Source organism: Lethenteron reissneri, chromosome 59, assembly GCF_015708825.2.
Source record: "Lethenteron reissneri isolate LAM-NWPU_2019-01 chromosome 59, ASM1570882v1, whole genome shotgun sequence".
In the NCBI taxonomy this organism is placed as follows: Eukaryota; Metazoa; Chordata; class Hyperoartia; order Petromyzontiformes; family Petromyzontidae; genus Lethenteron; species Lethenteron reissneri.
In genome coordinates, this window is record NC_083837.1 from 7990556 (window position 1) to 8015216 (window position 24661).

At 51.2% G+C, this 24661-nt stretch overlaps 1 protein-coding gene across 2 annotated transcripts in view; it reads right to left on the minus strand.

Moving 5' to 3' along the window:
- Window positions 1-1440: 1440 nt before the first annotated feature.
- The window catches only part of LOC133357656 (uncharacterized), a 28520-nt gene continuing 5299 nt past the window's right edge, over window positions 1441-24661 (minus strand). For both annotated transcript variants that reach the window (XM_061575736.1, XM_061575735.1), the window contains exons 4-9: window positions 16062-16386; window positions 15475-15608; window positions 9078-9317; window positions 5327-5491; window positions 4648-4737; window positions 1441-3720 (exon numbers count right to left, since the gene is read on the minus strand). In XM_061575736.1, the coding sequence (XP_061431720.1) occupies window positions 3565-3720; window positions 4648-4737; window positions 5327-5491; window positions 9078-9317; window positions 15475-15608; window positions 16062-16386 (1110 nt within the window). In that variant the 3' untranslated portion in view covers window positions 1441-3564. The remainder of the gene's footprint in view (window positions 3721-4647; window positions 4738-5326; window positions 5492-9077; window positions 9318-15474; window positions 15609-16061; window positions 16387-24661) is intronic.

The window sequence follows — 24661 nt, forward strand, 5'->3', positions numbered from 1 at the left end:
TAGTGCAGATAAGAGGTCACTTGAAGTAATTTCAGAGGTAGCTCTATGATATCTACTTCCATGAGCCATTCTCGAACACCGGGTATTCCACTACTTCCGTCATTATGCCAATATGACTAGGAAAAAATTGGGGACAGTAGTAAATTATCAAAAAATGTATATTACCATACAAACGGTATTGCAGCATAGTTATGCTATTGGACGTAATTTACTTGGGTTAGTCATCAGCCAGAGCCTATCCACTTCTGGATGGAGGCCTCCCCACCCCTCATGGTCCAGTGCTGCCATCATTTGACCCCTGCGCATAAACCAATCTCATCACTCCATCTCCACGGCGGTCAAACTCTTGGACGCATTCTATTCTGACCTCGGGCTCCCGTCTGTGCGGAGTTTTTTTATGTTCTGCCCGTTCTGCCTGGGTTTATTTATAGCTTCTCTGGTGTCCTCCGATAGTGAATCAAAAAGAACAATACGATCTAACCAGTCTTGGCCAATCATTCCAATGCTAAACACGTACTTACAAATCACAAAAGTGAGATCACTCACAACAGCAACATTTCCCCAAACCTAGCAGGGCCCTCCGGTGAGGCTTTCCTTGGTAAACAAGCGTAACAAATAAATAAATAATCGTTTCCGTCACCGGTGTTTTCCATCGGCCGTCATCACGTCGAGCGATGCGTCCTGACCAATTCCATTGTCGATATGACGTCTCCGACTTGTCTCGCAGTTCTTACTAAAAACACCAGGTGTTACCACTAGGGTCGGTGATGCTTCTGCTACTGCCACCACCTTGTATTACTGGGCTGACTCTCAGTTGAGGCTTGGCTCCCTCTCATCACTCCACCATTCCATTCACTCAGAGCTCACAATGCATCGAGTTCGGCTGCTGCATCTGCACACCCGCCCAGCGTGCTGTGACTCTCCTCATTCCCATGGCGACGGTTCTTTTATTCGCTCCATCCGGTTCACTTCGCCTCGCACTCCTCTCTCCGACCGTTCATCACATTTTTGGTGCAGTATTCTGGCTCCCTGCCCGACAGCGAGGTTGATTAATCTTGGGAATTTTAGCTTTTTTTGCATTATTTCTGCCTGCATTTCCGACGTGTTCCGATGTTGCCTGTTCCTCCATATGAATCACTTTGATGTTTTGGTTCTTTGCAAATGCACCAAGGATCTCCCTTGCAAGCTAGCAGGGTGCTGTGTACGCAGTCCTCCTCCCAACTCCCCCAGTCTACTCTATCCCCCCCTCCCTCCCCCCAATTGTCTGACTGGCTGCCCCGCCCATGCTGTTTACGCTGTCTAAGCTCTCCTCCCCCCCAACTCTCGTCCCCCGCCCACTCACTTTGGAAACCCTTATAAGCAGTTGCATTTGGAGGCTTTTCTCTCCGCCTGATGAAGACCGATCGAAACGTCGTGGGTTTTTAAAATTTTATTTTATTATTTTTATTTTTTATTTTATTTTCTATCAATGTGACTTTACCGAAAGAATCAAGAATATGGCTAAATAGGATTTTCCGTGTAAAAAATAAACATTGAATTGAAAGCATTGAACGAAACTCTGTTCGCTGATCCATGCGCTCCTATTAAAGTCTCCACGTGAAATGCTAAGCTCGCATCGGTCCATGCTTCCCTTTGCATCTTTCAGCTTTTGTTCCATTTCCTTTATCAGTGCCAATGTTTCTAATCCATGAGCCGCAGCTGGCAGTAGGCACCAATTGAAAAAGTTCTTCTACAGACACATCGGTGCGATCCTACCATTAGCTTTCCCAGGGAATTCTAGATTTGAAGCTTTCGTGACTGCAAGGATTCATATTCTTAGGTTTTTTCGGTAAAGTCACGTAGGTAAAAAAAATAAATTAATAAAAGTAAAATAAAAAATAGAATTAAGACATGTACATCGGGCCCTCAGGATGAACGGATACTCTGACCGCACCATCCGCCAAGCTGTTTCTCCCACCATACAGAAACAGCCACATGAAACTCCGATCAAAACTATCACGTTGCCATACATAGCAAGCATGGCCAAAAAGATCTCCAAAATTCTAAACAAACATAAGATCCAAGTCAGATCTGAAACACGGCAAAACTGATTCTTCCGCCGTTGCCGATCATTGCTACAACGCTGTGGGCTCTCATGAAATTGTCTTTTCCGAGACCAAGGTGCTCTGCAAACCTCCTGGCTACCATCAAAGGTTTGTACACGAAGCCATCCAAATATACAAACACAGACATAATTTCAACCGTGATGATGGGTACAAACTTAGTAATCATTGGAAAGATGTTATTAACTATGCAAAAAAGATTTAACTACATATATTTGGACCATCTTATTTGACAGGCACTATTCTTCAGTTACCGTATAGTTTATTCTTTTTTCACACATTGGTTTTCCTACTTTAAGTTTTACCACACATATTTGGCAAATCTAGAATTAATCCCAGCAACGTAGCAAAGTTCTGTTTCATCTACATAACAAAAGGCTCAGTCCCATTTACACGCACCTTTACATCAGCCGCACCTTAACAACTCTTGGAACCTCCGAGTTCAACCAGTCTACACAACAAAGGCTCATTCCTAGCAGCGTGCTTCAGCCGCACCGAACCTCACAATAATATCCAGGGGCCTACCTTGGCTCCTCCCACCCTTAACCAGTATATATACAAGGACTGTTTTCTTGGAATTTCTCTTACTTGATACCGCTATCGTGCTGTGACGGTTCCACCTGAAGACGGAAGCTTGTGTTGCCTCCGAAACGTCGTGATTTTTATTTTATTTTACTTTTATTAATTTACATTTTTTTTACCTACGTGACTTTACCGAAAAAAACTAAGAATACTTTCCCAGGGAACTCCATCCTGTGCCCATGAGTGTCACTCAAATCCATCTCCCGTTTTGCATGAATGTGGCAAGAGCTCGGGGTGCTCCTACGGTGGGCAGGGAGTCACACCTCACTCATGTTGAGAGGCTGCAACCTGTAGAAGTCCCCGGCGGATTGCCGTGATGCTACCGAAATCAGGACTGCGGATCGTGAGAATTGCCCAGCAATGATGACCACAAATTCCTCATCGGCCGTGAAAACGTCACCTCGCTTGTGGCCCCTCTGCAAGCAACGACATGTCGTTGTCTTGGGAAAACAAGCGTAGTAATAACAGGGCTCAGGGTTTACGGATAGGGTCTTGGGTTAGGCTAATGGGTCGAGGTTAGGCTTAGGCACAGTGGTACCTAAAACTTCATTTCTTGCCATCGATCGGAGCGGACAGTAGCATCAACCAGGTTTAGCGCGCACACACACACACAGGTTTAGCGCACACACAGGTTTAGCGCACACACACACGCAGATTTAGCACGAACACACAGGTTTAGCACACACACACAGGTTTAGCACACACACACACAGGTTTAGCACACATACACACACACAGGTTTAGCACACACACACACAGGTTTAGCGCACACACACGTTTAGCGCGCACACACACGTTTAGCGCGCACACACACGTTTAGCGCACACACACACATACAGGTCTAGCACACACACAAATGTCGGCGAAGCAGAGGGGATCTCTAGCACCACATGAGGCCATGCATGTGGTCTATGAACTCCTGGGCTCGGCTGCTCGAGTCCTCCTGCTGCTCCTCGCGGTGCTGCTGGAGGATGGCTTTGGCGATGCGTGCGCTGGCTGCCTGCCCGCCAGCGAGGTTCACGGCATGCGGACCCACCTACCGCCGGCACGGTATACAACGTTAACAGCATTCTCATCTGCTAAATAACCATGAATGATTTTACGGCCCTTAATGGAGGTCCACACCTGAGCCATCCAGTTGCATAAATTGGTTACCTGGAACAGAATCACTTATGTGTGGACGTCTCCACAATCGATTGCTCAAAGGAAGAGCCAGACTCGACTCTCAAGCGTCGATCATCTCACCGATTTGTAGCAATGCAGTTCACGTGCTGCGCGCGTGAACTCCTTGCTCTGCAACTAATCACTCAGTTGTGGACAAAGCAGTTGCAGGCCATAAAGAGCAATCATCACCCCCTTCCTGACAGACTAATACTCGATTGCAGACCAGGTGCTGAGGCACCTTGTGAAACGTAGGGACATCTGCTGCCACTGGGGGTGCCCTTTCAATTGTGTTGAAATGAGATGTGAAGTGCTATTGAGATGCCCTGGCATAAAGGAGGTCGCATTCTCATTATCGGTGGCCAAAAGGCTCAAGGGTCGCAGTAATGAGTCGGCACCACTGAGACCCTTTGGGTTTGAACGTGAGCTTTAGCCGCCCGTGATTGCAACAGTTTCTCAAGAGTAGCGAGTTGACGGTCTCAGTCCAGCAGATGCTTATTTTGCCAAAACTCCCAGCTCTGGCGAATTAAAAATTGGTTTTGTCCGTCACAATACAAATATTCGTATATAGCAAGGCATGCAAAACATTGTAGATAACAGCTCATAAGGGGAACGCAGATGTAGTTACGTGGTATCTAATTCCGTGGATCGTTCTGTAACAAAGAGGTGGCTGCACCGCTTTGCGCGAGTCCTAATTGGACACTCGAGGTGCGCCTATCCTGGCACAAGTGCCGCGGTAACGTTGCCGTAACTTAGTGGCAAACAGCGGTTGTTGTTGTATTGTCGCGTGCCAGGGTCTCACTTTGAGTGCCGCGTACTGCCCCATGAGGTAGAGCTCGCAGCCCGTCGCCCAGCGCAGGTCGTCGTCGATGGCTGGCCAGCCTTCCACGAGCTACACACAGCCGAGTGCACCACCGCGATCATGAACACAATGGGACTGTAACAAAGCTGCAGCATAATGCTGATGATGGATGCTATATGTTCAGAGGAGTGTACAGACAAGTAGACGCAGTGCTGGATCGGCAGCCCGAAGTGGCGAAACACTTTGGAACAATGCGGATGTCCAAAATAAACACTTAATTCGAGACCCAAATATCGCACCTCCTCAGTTTGACATTTCTTCTCGAAGACCCTGGTGGAACCACCAACCGCATGAGAATATCAACAGGTGGATGCACACATCTCCTTCATGAATAGAAAATTAAAGACAAGCCACAGTAGTGCGATTGTGGCATGCAACCCAAACTGTGGACCATATGGTAAACCACTGCAGTTTGTGCTCATTCAATGGGGGAGGAACAGCAAAGCTCTCGTGGTGGCCAGCAGACATCTGCATTTAGCTTCTAAACACACTGCTGCCATCGTGCGCACGAATACAATCGACTGCAGCATGGTCGGACTCTGGTCTGCAATTGAAGCCCCATTCACTACGAGGATGCTGCTAACTTCCATGACAAGCGGGGTCGGTATCGGCCATTCACCGGCACAGGGAAGTGGCGAAGCACGTTAGCGAGGAGCGGATCTTGCGCGACATCGAGCTTGCATCCCGTTGCGAGCCAGATGCGGTCTCCACTCCAAGTCTCTTTGCCCGTGCTCAGCACCACACGCCACCGCTGCTCCTTGTAGGACCATGACGCAAACTCCACCTGCCAGTGACACACGACCCTCCCGGCCGCCATCGTCAAACCTCACAGACGAAGTGAGGTTCGGTCTGGTAACTGACTCGGATCGGTGTAAGTTGTAGCCAAAAGGTGCAGCCCTGAAGCATTTTCTTACGCCCTTGCTGATGGAAGGGCCTCTGCTAGAGAGAGCTCGAGATGGAATTTTTGGTCTACTTTTCCATGCTGGTCAGATGTCTTGGAAGAGTTGGGGGTACCCACTTTCCCCCACCACACACAATGCTGATTGATGTGTAATTATGTGTGTCTCTACTTGATTCTGTCTCGATGTGAATGTCTGGGCATGCAAGTCACTGTGTTCCATGCATTTTATAGTTGTCCAAGTAAGTCTACGAGTCTCTTTGTGAATCTTTGGATATCTATATTTACCTCTAAGACTCTACGTAAGTTAAGGGTAGAGATGACGGTGCAGCGGTGCAGCGGTGCAATGTCCTACTCGTGCCACTGCTGGTGGAAAAGTCTTCACTTGAGGCAGCTCTTGAGCACTCCCTCCATAGGCTACTTAATATCATCTTCCACTCTCGCCAGATGCCTTGGATGTAAAACCCACAATTTACCTCACCACGTGACCTGACAATCAACTGTGGTGCACGCATTTGTACTGCTGCGATGGGAGATCGTACCCACGACACCACTGTTTCAGTGTCCAGTATGGCAAGTCCTCGCTTCACGCGTGGTGTTGACGGTGTAACGCGTGGTGCATACCTGTCAACCCCTTATCAGTGCCTACTTTATTACAGACCAATTCAGACCTTATTGGTCACCCTGTACCTTCATAAATCGCAATGTTCATCCTACAAAGTCCCATCACAAGGGAGAAACAAAAACACATTTTTTTTGCCCGTATTGAAATGGCTGTATGCCGTATGGGCCTCAATACTCAAGTTCCCTGTACAAGAATAGGGGTAAACCATATTGGTTGACAGGTATGGTGATGTTCACGCCGCAACGCGTGGCGTTCACACCGCAACGCGTGGCGTTCACATCGTCACACGTGGCGTTCACACCATAATGTGTTTTCGCGACAACACGGTTCTTCGAGAACAGAACCCTTTTCATACAATGCCCCTCGTTACAACGTGGTTTCTGAGCGCTTGACGACAAACTACTTTCTTGATCTGCGCGGCTGCGCGGCTGAGCGGTACGTTACAGTTTGCGGAATGATACAGTAACGTGGCGGCGTACCCTCAGTTATCTTACTGCATGTGCATACATCGTATCTTGTCAAACTATCGTTACATTACTTATGGGGTAATTGTTTGTGTTTGATAAGTTTGCTTAATACAGAACTTTTCAGAAACACATCTATTCCCGTTAAACGAGGACTTACTTTACTTAGATGGATGAAGATTTAAGAATTAAACCTAGCATTCAATCTAGGCTGTTTTTCCTTCTGTAGTGTGTCAATTCAGAGACATTAATAATAGGAGGTATACACGTTAATTTTACACTTCCCACAGTATAGAGAATAACTATATACGGGTCAGAAAAGCCGGCACGCTGCCTGACCCAACACCGACGAGGAGGTGAAGACTTGTGAAGACGACGGGTTCCATTCCCAAACTGCAGCAGCCTCGAACCACAATCGGGGCCTCCCTTTTATCCTCCCCAGCGTGGCCTGGCTCCGCTCTCGGCCACGCCCCCTTCTGGAACCCACCAGAAGGCTCTGGCTCTGCCCCACATTCCCTATGTCACCTTTACCCTACATCCGTGCCTATCACGTGACCTACTGGCAGACCGGCCACTGTATCCTTAAATGCCCTTCACTGCCAGCAACCGGCGCGACGTGCTCCAGTGGCACACTTCACCTGCCCTGCTGGTAGACCGGGCTATTACATTTATTTTACCAGGTAAGGCCCAGTTAGCGACATATCTATTTTTCAGAAGCGACCTGGCCACAAATGATAGCTCAACGAAGCGGCTTATAATGTGTAGCAGCTAAATACTAAGTGCATGTTGTTCAATGTGAAAGGAAAAACCAGAGGACCCAGAGAAAAATCCATGCGACCAAGATGTCAGGGTCGGGTCGAACCCACGACCTCATTCATACCAGGCAAGGTAGTTAACACCTCGGAATCATGCCGCCACTTCACCTTTCCGGACAGTGGTGGTTCGTGAAGGGTCATACCCAGGAGTGCTTTAGCTATCACCCGCACACCGATGTTAGCAATGGCCGGGAAACAAACTTAGGTTGGCGCTGGGTTCACAACTCAGTGCGCTAACCACTGTCACCGCTTTATCTAAAACATGAGCATAATATGTGTATTTTTAAAATAAAAAAACACTAATATGGAGCTGGGCAAAAAATCAGATAACTGCCAAGCTAAATCAACAAAGGAATAGAGATCGAGACCGTGGAAGCCCGATGCTTAAGTACCCGGTTTCATCACGGGCAGCTGATTTCAATAATCAAACCAAAGATTCAATGGTGCCAGCTCGGCTCTCTGACATCTAAACCACCGGTCTCGATAAGGATCAATGTTACTCGACGGATTGATGGTTTGCTACAAGCCCAGTATAACAGCCACATGGATGCACTTGGCAGTGTCAACTGAAGCCAGGACTCTCTCGATGAAACCATCAATTGTGTTTTTCTTGTCATTTCCTCCCCAATTTTATCATGATTATGCCATAGGCTCTAGCACAGCAGTGCTGGCCCGCTGTGTTAGAGAACAGCACAGGGCAGCAATAATAATTTACATTTGTAACGGCGGCACGAGGAACCAGACAAGCAGGAAGGCAGTCAAGCTGTGAGCCGGCGCCAAGCTCTGCTGCTAAGACCGCATATCCTCCACATACTAAGGTAAAACATAATTAGTGTTTACATGTGGGAAGAAACCAAAGCACCCGGAGAGAACCCACGCATGCCAGGGGAAAACACTCCATTCCATACAGATGGATCAGATGCAGTCCACATTTTGCTCTACGGCCTTCTCCTGGCGAGCCAGGCATTGACCCCTTGACGCCCATGGGAAGGGAGTTCTGCAACATTTGCGTGACACACCGACCCTCGTCTTCAGTGCCGGACTGCAGGCCACGTGCTTAGCCACAACCGCCCAGCTGGCGGACATCCCAGAGCTATCCCTGAGATAATTGCAAGTAGAGGCCGACCGAAACTGAATTTCTAGTTTTGGCCGAAACCGAAAGTAAACCGAAAGTTAAAAATTGACTTTCGGCCAAAACCGAAACAATGCCGAACGAGGCCATTTGCCAACTTTCGGCGCCGAAACCGAAACCGAATTTCGGTCGGCCTCTAATTGTAAGTGACCTCTGGGGCAGCACTTTCCTATGTTGCACGACAGTCAAACCAATATTGCAATTTTCAGACCTGTAGTTCACCAAGTTGACCAGAGAGACACATTTAATGTGAAGCGCCAATTCTACTTCACAAATCTATTAACAGTTACAATCCACGCGCAACTCCCACACCCACGCACCTGGCCATCAAAGCGTCGACTGTCACTGATTCATCGTGACGTACTTCTTTTACACCTTATGTAGCCAACTATGCTTATCAGAGGTTACAGCAAGACCCACATGCCCGGGCACGCACCTGGCAGTAAGCACGCAGTGAGACGATGCCCGCCTCAATGAGCGGGCGGATCTGCCCGTAGGCCTCGGGCGTGACCGCTCCGCCCTTGCGTGCCTGGCGGATCATGTCGAGGCGGCGGCGAGGGCCCCGCTCCGCATAGAACTGGCGCAGGAAGGGCAACCCGTCGAGACGCACGCCGTGCTCGCGGTGAGCATAGCGCCCCACCAGCGTCTCCACATCGCCCACGTCGAACTGCTTCACCTGCAAATATGGGGACAGGGAAGACGAGGGTAAGAGGCGTGTCCGATTTGACAGACGAACGGGAGACGAGGCCGCGACACAAATCACAGAAATGCAAAATCAGATCAATAAATGGATGCACATGTTTCTTAATACTGTACCGACAGAAAGTTCAACAGATGGGATTAGAGACACTGTACGGACTGTGCAGAAAAGCAGGCTTGCGCACGACATGCCACGAGAAGGGACAATGGCTGGTGGCCACACAGTAGCAGCCAAAGAAGGGAACATATCAGGGAAGATTTTCAACTTTTGAGATGGAGCGATTCTACTCTAGCCACAATCGCATAGCAGCGAATGAAATCTTACACAGGAAGATGATTGTGACTGAGCCTAATTCTGAAGATGGTCTACGTGGGCTAAAGTGCTGATATTTGGCAGAGATAAAATAAAGGTGTAGTTCTAGATTTGAAGCTTTCGTGACTGCAAGGATTCATATTCTTAGGTTTTTTCGGTAAAGTCACGTAGGTAAAACATTAAAATTAATAAAAGTAAAATAAAATAAAAAATAAAAATCACGACGTTTCGGAGGCAACACAAGCTTCCGTCTTCAGGTGGAACCGTCACAGCCACGACAGCTGTATCAAGTAAATGAGAGATTGTAGGAGCTACCACTCCGTTTATATAATGGTTAGAGGGGGGGGGGGAATGGCCAAGTAAAGCACACTTTTTATTCATATGGTAAGGTGAGGCTTAAGAGGGTGAGCCTTTGTTATGGAGAGGTACGGTTTGTGACTCAACCTGTGACAAGGAGACAACAACTAAACATGGTAAACCTGTAACAGTTGTCTGTCAAATAAGATTGGCCAAATAAGTGTAGTTAAATCTTTTTTGCATGGTTAATCACATCTTTCCAATGATTACTCAGCTTGTAACCATCATCACGGTTGAAATTATGTCGGTGTTTGTATATTTGTATGGCTTCGTGTACAAACCTTTGATGGTAGCACATAGGTACCCCTATGGGCTCCCCCTTGTCACCAGTTATAGCCAACATGTTCATGGAAAAGTTTGAATCAGACGCCATCCAGACATCCACCCTGCGTCCTTCCCTGTGGGAGAGGTATGTGGATGACACTTTCGTCATCTGGCCACATGGCCTCCCAGCATTGAACCACTTCTTGGACCACATAAATTCTAGACACCCAAGTGGGCAGGCTACGGACAACGGGACGCCGACACCACATCCGCAGACCTCTACGGACGCTGCTTCCCGCGCGCGGGAAACGCTGTCGCAACTCTCGCCGCCGTCCTACAGGCCGAGACGCCGCGTCTGTGGACCTCTACACATGCTGCTTCCCGCGTGCGGGAAACTACAGATGCGAGCGCTGCACGGGAGCCGCCAATTTTTCAAAAGCGCAGGAAGACGCTCCTACCAAACCGGACCTCTCGCCACCAGAGCTGATCCCCGCCGCCCGCGGGTTGAAGTCGAGACCCCCCATGTCCAGGAGTTCGCGGCGGTGGGTGGCGACTGGGAGTCGTTTCGCCGCCGCTTCATCGCAGCCTGCAAGCTCGCGGAGTAGACGGAGGAGGCGCTGCAGGCACTGCCCATGGCACTCGACGATGACGCGCTGGTGGCGTTCGATGCAATCCACGACACCGAAAAGGCAACCCTGACCCAAGCCCTGGCACAGATGGGGGCGATCTTTGCCCCACCGTCCACCAAGCGCCACAGATTTGCAACGCGTAGGCGAGGGGAGACTGAGGTGCCTCTCTCCTACCGCATCACACTCCAGGCGCTTGCGAAGTCGGCGTTTCCCGACATGGACAAGGTGGGGCAGGATTTCCTCATCTTGGAGAAACTACTGTCGCTGGCCCAGGAGCTTTAGGACGTCCTGCCCGCCATAGAGGACGACGACCCGACATCCCTCAAGATCGCTCGGTGCCTGGAGGCACATCTAAACATCCGGCGGCGTGCCAGCATTGTGGCGAGCACGGGACCGTCCACGGAGGTGGGAGCAACCGCGGCCGAGCAGCACCTGCAGGCCGCTGTTGCTCGTCCCGCCACACAGTGGACGAGGGCCGAGGGAGACTGTCAGGTCGGGAGAGACGGCCCGATCCGGTGTTTCAAGTGCAACCTGCCGGGACATATCCGTGGGGTGCCGCGCTCCACAAGGAGGACCCTCCACATCGGCGCAATCGGCGGATCGTCGCTCCTTCACTTCGCTGGGTCCTCAGGAAAGTCGTGGTGCACTTAACACACAGCCCTCTATTGCACCTCACCCATCGGATTTGGAGTCGTGTGCCGGGGATTTTTGTCGGGGTTCGTCGCGTACTGATCGGGTCCTTGCGGGCGACGGTTGGACGCGGCGTCCCATGCAACTATCGGCCCTGGCACGCCGCATAATCGTTGCAGCGGCAGGATCATCGGCCATTATCGGGTCCGTCGTGGGGGTCGACGTGCGCATTCTGGTTGATACGGGTGCATCAGCAACTGTCATTTCGGAAGTTACTTTTGATAGCTTGCCGCCTAAATCGCGCACCATTTCGCCACCAACGGACAGTCCTTGGGGATTATTGGCCAATTATCAGCGACAGTATGTATTGGCGACATTCAATTGATGGGCCCGATCCTCGTTTTTAAACCCCTAGCCGTACCCTGCCTGCTCGGGAAGGATTTTCTCGGAAAAATGCCACTAAAAATCCTGGTGGATCAGGGATGCATAGAGTTACCATCTGGCCGCCGAATGGCATTTTTGTCATCGGCCACTCTATTTCGCACAGCGAACGCATCGGTCCTGGCTATGGCCAATCAATCTATTAAAATTCCCCCCGGTGCACAGATGCTCATCCCCTTACGCCTGAAAAAACAACTCAACCCCAATTCGATCATAGGGGGAATGATATTAGCCCCCTCTACCAAGGCGATCCGTGGCCATAATTTGCTGTACGCGCAGACGTTGGTGGCAGGCGATCAAAAACCCTTCATCCAAGTTTTGAATGTCGGTTCTGAGGCATCCGTGATACAAGAGGGCACCGTATTGGCTCACGCATCTTCCGCGTGTTATCAGGGGGAAAATTCTGGGACCATGGGTGTTGCTGCATCTGTGGGGCAGGGAGAAAATGCGCGCAAGAGTGAGGATGGGGATGAGTCGTGGTTGGACAAGCTCTGCGTCGAGAGCAATGATTTATCTGTACCACAAACTCGAGTTACGCGCCCTTTTGAAGGAGTTCTCCGACGTTTTTAGCAAAACGAAATTCGATATTGGCTGCACGCCGCTTTTACACCACCACATCGATACGGGAGACTCCGCCCCCATTCGACAAAACCTGTATCGCTTGAGTCCTACGGAGAAGGACCATGTAGGCCACGCGGTGGGCGAGATGTTGGCCGCTGATATTATTTATCCGTCCAATAGTCTGTGGGGGGCGCCCATTGTGCTTGTTAAAAAGTAGGACGGGAGTTTGAGATTTTGCGTGGATTTCCGCAAACTCAACAAATTCTCCGTGGCTGATGCGTATCCGCTCCCATAGATGGACGACTCGTTGGATGCTTTGTCAGGGGCGCGATTCTTCTCCACATTGAATTTGCTGTCGGGATTTTGGCAGTTGCCCTTGGACGACAGCTCTAGACCAAATACTGTGTTCCGCACACACCAAGGGCTCTTTGAGTTTAACTGGCTCCCGATGGGATTACACTCAGCCACGCCACTTTTCAGCGCCTGATGGAATTGGTATTGGCGGACCTACAATGGGACGTGTGCTTGATTTAGCTCGATGACGTTATTGTCTTTGGACGTACATTTAAGGAGCACCTACAGAGGTTACGGGTAGTTTTTCTCAAAATGCGGGCAGCAAAACTTAATTTCAAACCACAGAAATGTCATCTTTTTCAAAGAGTGGTCTGATACCTAGGCCACATCGTTGGAAAATCCGGGATATCGACGGACCCAGACAAAACTGCGTGCGTGTGTACGTGGCCACGTGAAGTGCGTAGTTTTGTCGGGTTCACCTCATAATTATTGTCCCCGGGTTTGCCACGATTGCTAAGCCTCTCCATGTTCTCGCGGCCAAAGGACAGAACTTTCAGTGGGGAAAGGAGGAGGCTGCGTTTACCACGCTCCGAGACGGCCTGGTCAATGCGCCTCCACTGCGGTACCGATTTTTCTCTACCTTTCATCCTCGACACGGACACCAGCAACACGGGTATTGGCACTGTATTATCGCAGGTCATAGGAGGAGTCGAGTGTGTGGTTGCTTAAGGGAGCAGGGTGCTGTCTCCAGCAGAGCAGCGCTAATGCGTTACGCGCTGAGAGTTGCTGCCAATAGTTTACTTCGTCCAGCAAATACCATCCCTACCTCTATGGATGCAAATTCGAGGTGCGCTCCAATCTTGCGGCTCTGCAGTACGAGCTGCATGTTGAAAAACCGTCAGGTCAGCTTTCCCGTTGGCTTGACGTCCTTCAGGACTATGTATTCGTAGTTTCCTATAGGAAAGGCGTTCGGCACATAAACGCTGACGCACTGTCACGATTGCCACCCAGTGCACGTGCATTTCGGGCGCGGGACGATGCAAACCTGCTGGTACAGTACCGCCCCGGTCTGTCGTTGCTGCAGCTGACGCTGCACACATCAACATGGCTGATATGCGGGATCACATGCTCGGTCTCACCAACACCGAGTGGAGGTGACTCCAGGTGGAGGACGCCTCTCTACTCCCAATCAGACGCCGTGTTAAGGATTCCGAGGATGGTGGCAAACTGCGGGTCTTATCCTCGGTGATCCTCCGGGAGGGCCTACTCATGAAATGGGACAGGGAACTGCAAAAACACAATGTGGTCGTTCACACCATTTTGCGGGGCAAATTGACCTGGGTGACACACAAACGGTTGATGCACCTTGGGGTCCAAAGACCTTCGCCTCAACTTTTTCTGGCCCGGGATGGCAGGAGATGTGCAAAATATGTTGAGGGGATGTACTGAATGCGCTCGCCGAAAAATGGGTTGTCCCCCATTGCAATCGATTTCAGTGTCCCAGGTGAATGAGCTCGTCGCTCTCGACATGCTCGGTCCCTTTCCCACCACACCACGGGGAAATAAATATTTGTTGGTGGGTGTGGAATATCTGTCACGGTGGCCAAGGACCTGGCCGGTGCCGGATCAGTCGGCTGCGACCATCGCGGACGTTTTCCTCCACGGGTACATCTTGGATAAGGGAGCCCCGGAATGCCTTCTCACAGATCAGGGCCAAAATTTGTAATCTAAATTGCTCAAAGAAGTGTCTGACCGGTTGGGTACCAAGAAGGGCCGCACCTCGCCCGATCACCCGCAAACTGACGGCATGGTGGAACGCCTCAACAGGACCCTGACATCAATGTTATGTCAGCAGGTTAATGCGGAACACACCGACTGGGACCTGCACGTCCCTGGTGTTCTTGCTGCGTACCGGTTGGCCCCTCACGCTTCCACCGGGTTGGCTGGATATTATAAAGGGGGGGTAGTATAGTGTCGTTAATATAGCCACTACTGTAAGTACTTTCTACGCTCCGGAATTGCTACTAAGCGCCGGAAGCTGGAGGGACACGTCATGGTGAGCCAGGGACTCCTAATTGGCTGAAGTGTGGACGTGGCCCACCCGAGGGGGAGGCGACGGCCAGGGGATAAAGGGAGGGGGGGCCCGAGGGGGTTCGTGGCTCGTCTGGGGGATCGGTGCTGGGGTTCCAGGCTCTTCTTGCTCTGCTCTGGGGGCTTCGTTTTGGCATCGGGGATCAGCAGCGTGTGTGCTGGCTGACCCGTCCGTTGATGGCTAAACCGCTCTCACATAGCAATAGCATAGCAACACATAACTATAGAACCCGAGGCAGTTAGTGTTACCCCGTTGGGATTTATTAATAAAAGTGTTGCCTCCAAGTTTAGTGTGCGTGTGCCTCTGTACACACTACAAAGGTAAGAAAAGTATATGAAAGAAAAGTAGACTTAGGCATGACACATTGCAAGAAGGGCCGATGGTCAGAGACACAGCGTTGAGATCAGCTGGTTTGCAAGGAGCTAGAATGTTGCATGGCAGATCATGTGAGATGGTGGCAGTTCAGGGAGATCTTCTTTCAGCAGTGGATAGATCATGGCCGAAGACGTCCTATGAGCAGAACCCCTGCATATGTGGAGGGTGCAGTGCACACCTGCAGGTGTTTGCGCATGACCCAGGTGACGCTGCTGGCACCCGCCTCCACGGCCAGCAGGACCATGTGGGCACTACTGAGGCCTCCGCCCACCACCAGCACTTGCTCGTTCGGCTCGCTCACCACGTTCGCCACTGGGGTAGGGGGGAGGGAGGGGCCGCGTACAGCAGGGGTGCTCATCAGCAACAGTCTTCCACACGCAATACAAATATCCCCTGTTTAGCCTTCAACAGGCTGTCGGGAAAAATGCTATTAGCGAGCACATATTAACACACAAAGGGGTGGGTGGACAACACTACGCCCAGCCGCATTTGCCTCCCTGGTACTGATGTTTATACATAAGATTAGGTACTCATGTTTAAGGCTTAACTGACCTAGGGGTGGGCCAGGACCAGTTCATATACTCTACACTTTTATTGAACGTGAAAGGGAATCAAACTCGGGTCTCTGGGTTCATAGCGCAATGCCACTACTCCCCACTACGCAATGCACTCGCACATGCAAATAATATTCATAATATAATATAGCGGAGGCTCTTCCACCCTATGAATTGATTTCAATGGACTCGTCGCTCACGTTCTGCTCACCGGACCCGCCGGCGCGGCTGATGAACTCTGTGGTGTGGAGGAGCCGGTCCTCGGGAAATCGCTCCCCGATGGAGGACACCCAGTCTGGAACCACGGCCATGGCGGCACGTGTCGGGCCGGCCGCCAACACCACGTGGTGGGCGCGCACTGTTGAGCCGCCCTTCAGTGTCACGCGGAAGTAGTCGACGATGGGACCGCCTTTACCACCGCCGGCAGCACCGCCGGCAGCACCGCCGCCACCAGCAACACCAGCAGCAGCCAGGACAGGCAAGATCGCATCCACGGTGCCCGCCGTCACAGCGCCCGCCAGAGAGTAGTGCTCGATCTGGGAGGCAAGAGTGCGGCTAGCATGTGTTACCAACTGGCGGCGAAGTATGGTTAAACAACCAGCATGGTTGAAATATGCTCAAACAAGAAAACAACAGACGTGGTTGTAGTGTGGTAAATCAACCACTATGACGGGCCTGGCTTGACCAAGGCATACATTTAGCCATGGCTGGACAAAGGGCTGCCATATGTGTGGTGTACATGCAAAGGCCCTTTTGTCAATCCAGAGCTTCCAAATACCATGCGGGTCTCATGAGGGTTATTTCACCGAAACGTCCCATGCTGATCAGTGTGGGCTGGTGAAGCCTGGGAAACATAGACATCAGGATACAGTATAGTATAGGAAACTCTTGAATATTGCGGGGGTTATGTTTTTTGAAAGTGCTGTGAAAGCCAAAACGGAGATGTTAAATATTTAAGCCTTACCTAAATAATGGGATTCGGTACAAGGCAATCAAAATTAAAACGCATCACAATTGAAACTAGTATTGTACTGTATTGCAAAAAAACTAAATAATTTTAATGAACATGTAAAAACCCTATAAAAAATATTCCCAGACAATAGTAGTATAACTACAGAATAAATACTATACTCACTGATGATGATCCAAAACGGGTGTTTGTCCGTGACGGTTAGCATACTGCGCTACGAACCCGGCGACCCGAGTTCGATCCCTCTCACTACCAACCACCAGTGAAGATTATCTGAACCGGTTTGGGGCCTTCCCTAGGTCTACTCAACCTTAAACGACCACCTTGGGGAGACAAAGGCGGCCGGGCGTGGTGCTGGCCCTCCATTCCCTCGTTTGCCACGCCGGCCTTCATAGGTGCTCGCTAACAGCACTTTCCCCAACAGTCGGGTTAGGTTATATGGGGGATGTCTTTTTGTCCGCAAGATGCTTGCATAGCAATGATTGAGGTGCGACTGGCTGCCTCACGTCCCTTGGCCACCCCGCACCACGGTACCAGCCACGCAGTACTGTCACATGAGAAGCTTCTCAAGTGACGGTGCTTTTCGAGTGACGGTGCTGTGTGGCTGGTATCACTGGAGAAGCTTCGAGTGATACTTCCGTGTATACCCGTGAAAGTCAAAACTAACTTCTGCGATAACTAAATTGGTATACATAGAGGTTGCACAATAAAACCGCGAACAATAAACCCGCAAAGGCCAAGGGTTTGCTGTACCATGGATTTTGCTGCGTGTGAAAACGCAGTGGCCCATAGTGTAATAAAGGACTCTTAGGCGATGTTGGTCTCCGTCTGTCCTTTATTGGGTTCTTGTCTCGCACCCCGCGATGTCCCCGATCGGACCCGCACCTCTTCCGTCGCGTGCTCCCCCGCAAGCCGTTCGAGTCCTCCGCTCTCTCTGCAGCCACACCGCTGCCCGTGTGCCCCGCACACTCTGCAGCCACACCGCTGCCCGTGTGACCCGCACACTCTGCAGCCACCCCGCTGCTCCGTGTGACTCCGCACACTCTGCAGCCACACCGCTGCCCGTGTGCCCCGCACACTCTGCAGCCACCCCGCTGCTCCGTGTGACTCCGCACACTCTGCAGCCACTCCGCTGCTCCGTGTGCCCCGCACACTCTGCAGCCACTCCGCTGCTCCACGTACACCGCTGGCCGACGGTGCCGTGACTCCGACCACGTGGCAATTCGTGCCACTCCTCTGCCAGCACCCCGCGTGGCTTCTCCTATCTTCACTCTCTCTCGACTCCCGATCCCCTTCCAGTTCTCACCCTATATCCTCCTCCTCACGTGACCCTGACTCCTCCTCCTCACGTGACCCTGACTCCGCCCCCACTCACCCCGACGACCAGGCTCCACCTCCCCTAATACTCCGGCCCGTGTGAGTGGTGCGGAGGCAGCGCCCACCCTTTCCTTGCTCGCATAACAATAGCACCTATTACATGTGTAATGACTCTCGGACAACACGAACTGTTGCCTCCGAAACGTCGTGATTTTTATTTTATTTTACTTTTATTAATTTTAATGTTTTACCTACGTGACTTTACCGAAAACACCAAAGAATATGAATCCTTTCAGTCACGAAAGCTTCAAATCTAGAACGAACTGTAGAGATTTCTTCATTTATTATTTAGGGCGCGTCACGCAGATAACTTGGGCCAGGGATGGCACACAAGTGGCGATGGCGTGAAGACAGCGACGACCCGAGGACAGCGACGGCATGAACAGTCAGCACCGATCATATGGCAGCCCCGAACCTTGCCTCTCGCCTAGTTTTATTCCTGGCATGGCCCTCAACCCGCCCCCGGCCTCGCCGACTTTCTCGAATTCTCTAGCTCATTCCTGAACTTTCCAGATGGATCCGCCTCCGTAATTACCCCTCGTGACCACTGGGCCATGAACTGTTTCCTGCACCCGCACTGTCTCCACATCACCCCCCCCCCCCGCCCCGCCTCGAGAAAATCAGCCGTTTCGGCTCATATTGACAATGTACCGCATCAGGGCCGAAAAACTGCATAAAGAAATAAATAAATGCAAAAAACCAGCGTCCGATGAACATTAGGGCAGACGAACTGCATAAATCCGCTTTAGCGGAATCGTAAACACTTTGACCGGGTCCTTGACGCTGGGTGGATTTCTGTGCCTCTCCGGGCAATGCACAAAAGCCTTGAAGAGGAAGGCTCATCCCCTGGACTCTTCGGAGGAATTTGACCGGGCTCCAGCCAGCGGTCCATCGTACGTGGCGGCTTCTTGAGGTTCCCCGGACTTCAAGGACTTGGAAACTGTGGGCGGCACAATGCATTTTTCCTGAGGCACCATTTCCTTCGCAGATTGCTCCGGCTCATCGGATACACCAGACATCGGCCGCACAGGGCTTGGGGGTGAGCTGTCTATAGGGGGATGAACATATGGTTTCAGGCGTGATGGGTGAACGAACCAACAGTGGCGTCCCGCCAAAAATTTTCACACACTGTGGCCTCCTGACTTACACCACCTCGACGGGACCTTGCCATGGCCGATGTAACTTGGGGAACGTACCCAGCGGCACCTGTGGGAAATACAACCAGGCCCTGTCCCCGATTGCCCATGGAAGCACGTGCTCAAGCCGCCCCGCGTTCTTTTCGTTAGCAGCTTGCACCTTGGCAGTGTTTTCTCTGGCCGCTTCACGAGCTTCAGAGCTATGATCCAGCGTGACCTGCAGGGGAACGGGCATGGCTGCTCTTTTCCTCCCCAAGGCAATACCCAATTGTGCCTCAATGGGGGGTTTGTTTTCCTTCCTGTAGATGAGGAAAAACAGGGAGAATCCCATGGAGGCATGTGGGGCCATCTTGTACGCTGTCAAGACTCCCGCAACGTGCAAATCCCAATCTGTCTGCATCTCATTAACTGCCTGACAGAGCATCGATGTTAAGGTTCTGTGCAGGCGTTCCACCATACCATCTGTTTGGGGATGGTATGACGACGTTCTAATCTTCTTAAACCCAGCACTTCGCACACTTAGCGGAGCAGCTTGGACGAGAAATTCCGATCCTGATCCGTGAGAAGCTGCTCGGGGGCCCCCTTTTATCCATCATGTAGCAGTACAAAAATGCATCGGCTATGGATGCAGCCGTTTGGTCGGGCAATGGTCAAGCCATTGGTCACTGGGAAAAATACTCAACCCCGACTAGGAGAAATTTATTCCCCTTTTGCGAAGCCGGAAAGGGCCCCAGGATGTCAAGCGCAATCAATTCATAAATTTGGGACACCGTGATGGACTGTTTCGATGGCAGCTTGCGGCACGCACAATCAGTGCAACCTTTGATAAAAATAGAAGACATCGTTTGACATTCCCGGCCAATAAAAGTCTCGCTGAAAGGTTAACAAAGTTTTCCGATGCCTGTGGTGCATCAACTTATTTTCGTGCACTGCCCGTGTTAATTTACCTCGCAGGGAGGTGGGGACCATAATGCCTAGATGTTGTAAAACCTCCTGCCACCTCATCAGCAGGCCTTCCTGAAGGACGAACTGGGAGACTCCCTTAGGCCCGGGGTTCATGTGGTCAGTTTCTACACGGCGTCGCAAGTTCAACATGGAGACATCCTCCATCTGTAGCTGTCCCCATTCAGTATGTGTGAGGCCTAACGTGTTGTGTCCACCCCGGCTGGTGGCGGGTCACTCAAAGCCGCTACAAGCCCCGGTACTTAAACTGCAGGCTGTTTACACCGGCATGCGCCCGACGAGCATGCGCAACGTCTGTTCAGCAGCAAGCAAGATAATGCATTGGCATTAGAGTGCCTCACACCCTTGCGGTAAATTACTCGAAATGAATACTTTTGGGTGTACTTCTAACCAGCGTGAGAACTGGCCAAAAGGCTGGTCCACGCTCAGAGAGTCCTGGAGGGCCACATGGTCCGTGCGGACGACAAAGACTCTGCCATAAAGATAAGGCCTGTTGGATGAAGTACACTATGGCCAACAGGTCCCTGTGGGTAACAAAGTACCGCTGCTCAGCGGTTGACAGGATACGACTTCTGTATGCGATCACCCTTTCCACCCCATTCTTCACCTGGGACACGACAGCCTCTATGTCCATCTCACTAGCATCAGTGCCCAGTATACACGGCAGGGAAAAATACGAATAGTCAAGAGGATGCGCGTTGTAAAGGCGATCTTGCAGTGCAGCGTACGCGGCCTCCTCCTCCTGGCCCCATTTAAACTTCTGGTTTTTACCCGTCAAGGCATGTAAGAGTTTTGCAACCATCGCAAACTGCGGAACAAACCTTCGGTAGTACGGCGCAAACCCGACGAAACTGCGTACTTCACCAACCGACTTGGGGGTTGGCAAATCGCATACGCACGCTGTTTTGTCTGGATCCGTAGCTATTCATTTAGCACTAACAATGTGGCCCAAATATCACACTGAGGTTTGTGGCAAATGGAATTCAGCGGGTTTCAATTTGAGATTAGTCCACCGTACCCTGGAGAACACTGCCCGCAACCTCTGCAAATACTCCTCAAATGTGCGGCCAAACACGATATCATCTAAGTAAATGAGGCAGGAGTCCCACTGGAGTCCTGCCAGGACCAACTATAAGTCGTTGGAAAGTGGCCGGAACGCTGTTTTTCGGTTTGGATAACTCATCCAGGGTCTAACGTGGAAAAGAACCAAGCGCCCGACAATGCGTCCAGGAAATCGTCTATACGTGGCAGCGGGTAAGCGTCTGCCGAGACTTTGTTTAATTTACGGAAGTCAATGCAAACTGTAAGTTTCCATCCTGTTTCTTGACCAACACCACAGGGGCTCCCCAATGGCTGGTTAACGGTGAAATTATATCCGCTGCCAACATTTCCTCCACCGCCTGCTCTACATGTTCCTTTTCGACAGGACTCAACCGATGAGTTCTGCCGAATAGGAGCTGTGTCACCCGTATCGATGTGGTGTTGCAGCAAAGAAGTACGCCCAATATCAAATTATCCTTGACTAAATGTCAGAAACCTCCCTTAGCAACAATTGCAGTTCATTCCGTTGCGCCTGGGATAAATTTGGGTTCTCCTCACACAATTTATCCGCCCATGTCCCATCCGACTCAGCTCTTAGTTGCACCGCGTCTATGACAACCCCCGCGTCAGAGTCGACAACCTCACAACATGCCGATATCACATGAGCCAACACCATACCCACCTGGACCACAGCTGTTCCCAGACCTACATTCAGGACCTGTAAAAATGGTTCCTGATTCACCCTAAGGGCTGTCTGTGTCCCCACTAGTGCGAGCCCACGGGTCGCTGTGTTAGATGGTGTAAGGTGGACTCCCGCCTCGGGGTCAGTTAACTGAAGGCGTTTGCAGGAGCACAAGCAAACTAACATTTGCATACCTAGCGGAATCTCTATAGATTCCCTTGTCAAGGCCTGAACTGTAACGTTCGCCACAGTGTTGCTATACAGGGAATCCAAAAATAACAATCTTTGTCCCGACGGCATCTCGAAAGATTCTTCATTCGTCATAATCTTCCAAGGAATCCTGCTAAATAAATCGGTCCCCAAGAGGCAAGGCACCGCCAGCGTCTTCGAAATAAAAACGGACCCCGACATCTCAATTTTCCCCACACTTACGCATGACTCTCTGCCCCACAATGCCCATCCTCCCCGTTAGCCACAACACACGCAAGCCGTATTGGCATAACGCAACGATTCCTTAAGGGCAACAAATTATAAATGACGTCCAAGATAATAGTAGCCAAGGACCGTTTGTCAATCAAGACAAGTACCTCTACAACCCTGGATGGAACAAACTCCTGCTGACGAACCTGCCGCGGCTGCTATCACTCGGCATGCCAATTTCCTCCACTGTGCTAGAATTTGGCCACCCATCTGTGGTCTGAACCCACTGTTCGCGCTCCCCAACCGGGGGGGTGGGGGGGGTGGGAATGACAGAAGGAATGCGTGAAGGCCTAGATGCGCGAGGTGGTGGTGGTTGGGCCGAGCGTCCAGTGTGTCGCGACTTGCCTGTTGGGGATGGGAAGTGGTCGTCGGCGGGATGGGGGATGTCGGCGAGGTTGTCGATGGCTGGGCGTCGTCCTGGCGTCCCTGCACAATGTGTCCCGGCTGTCCACACCGGAAACAGGAGATGGAGGGTCCGTGTGGTGGAGGGGTCGCCTCTCCCCTTGGACCTCAACCTCAAGGCCGTCACGAGATGTCCCCTCGATGTCGAGGCCACCCTTGCACCGCTGCCATCTCCCTCCCGAGCTCTGGACCCTCTTCCGCCGGCCTTGCGTCGCTCCTTTTTGACCGGGTGGCCTAAGTGTCGCCTGACTCGGGCTCATCTGACCACGTCATTACCTGGGTCCACCTGTTCATGTTCTCGTGGGCCTGCAGGCATCTGGCCACCCACATGGACATCTGTGTCTCCTCCTCTACGACGGGCAGCACGATCCCCATCTCTTGTGCTAGCACCAACAACTTTTCCATCGTCAGGGAGTCTATTGCCGCTTGATCCATTCGTGAGCACGCTGCCTGCCCAAGCGCCATCAGTGCACTGCGGTAAGCGAGGGGCGTCTCGGCCTCCTCTCACCTCCGCTGTAGGAACTTCCTCTGCGCGTTGGATGGAGGATCAAAGACGGCCAACATCTCTCCGTACGGTTGTTGAAGAGTGGCCCGTTTTTCTGCTGGCATGGTTCAAAACGCTGAGAGAGCATCATCATCGAGAGCCGTCGGCAAGGCCCGCAGAGCATCGTCTTCTGTCCATGCGACGGACAGGTATGCCGCCTCAAATCGGATGAAGGCGACCCAATCGCCCCCCGCTGCCACGAACTCCCTGATGGGAGGCAACCACCTTGGCCGGTCTGCTGCTCATCCTCTCCTTCGTCCGAGGTCAATGCAGATGGGTTTTTCTTTCTTGAATATCTTGACATACTTCTGACACCAGTTGTAATGACTCTCGGACAACACGAACTGTAGAGGTTTCTTTATTTCTTATTTAGGGCGCTTCACGCAGGTAACTTGGTCAGAGATGATGCGTATATAACTTGGCCAGGGATGACGCACAGATAACTTGGGCCAGATATGACGCACAGATAACTTGGGCCAGGGATGGCACGTAAGTGGCGATGGTATGAAGACAGGGACAACACGAAGACAGCAATGGAGTGAAGACAGTGATGGCGTGAAGACAGTCAACCCCAATCCCATGGTAGCCCTTCACTCCACCCCCGGCCACGCCCCCTTTCTCGAAATCTCAAGCCCATTCCCGAACTTCCCAGATGGTTCCCCCTCCGTAATTACCCCTCATGACCACTGGGCCACGTACTGTTCCTGCACCCGCACTGTCTCCACCCACGCACTGTCTCTATACATGGATGGTGATCACCCAATAAAGCACGGTCCAGATTCCAAATCCTGTTTAGCTTCCTAGGTATTACCGGTTGCGTTGTGGTCATCGGCATTAATGCTTATTTGTTACCTTACCAATGCGAAGCACAAGACATTTCATTCGTGTCAACCAAACCTGATAAATCAATGGCATGCTCCCCTGATGTGGCAGGCCGGGACACCAGCTGTGTTGCTCCAACTGTGGAATTCCTGGCTGGCCTGTGTGAGGGGCATCTGTTCTTTCAAGCATTCACCACGCACCACTGCGGGCATCTTCAGAAGTGGATTAATCTCACCTGGTCTCTGCCCTTCAAAGGGGTCTGTTTTTCTTAATGGTCGTTTGTCCAGACAACATATTGTTGCATCCTTTATTTGGCCAGGAGATAAAATAAACCCCAATGAGATGAGTATAACAGCAATGCCTAACTTACAAGTGCAACCAAATAAGACATACA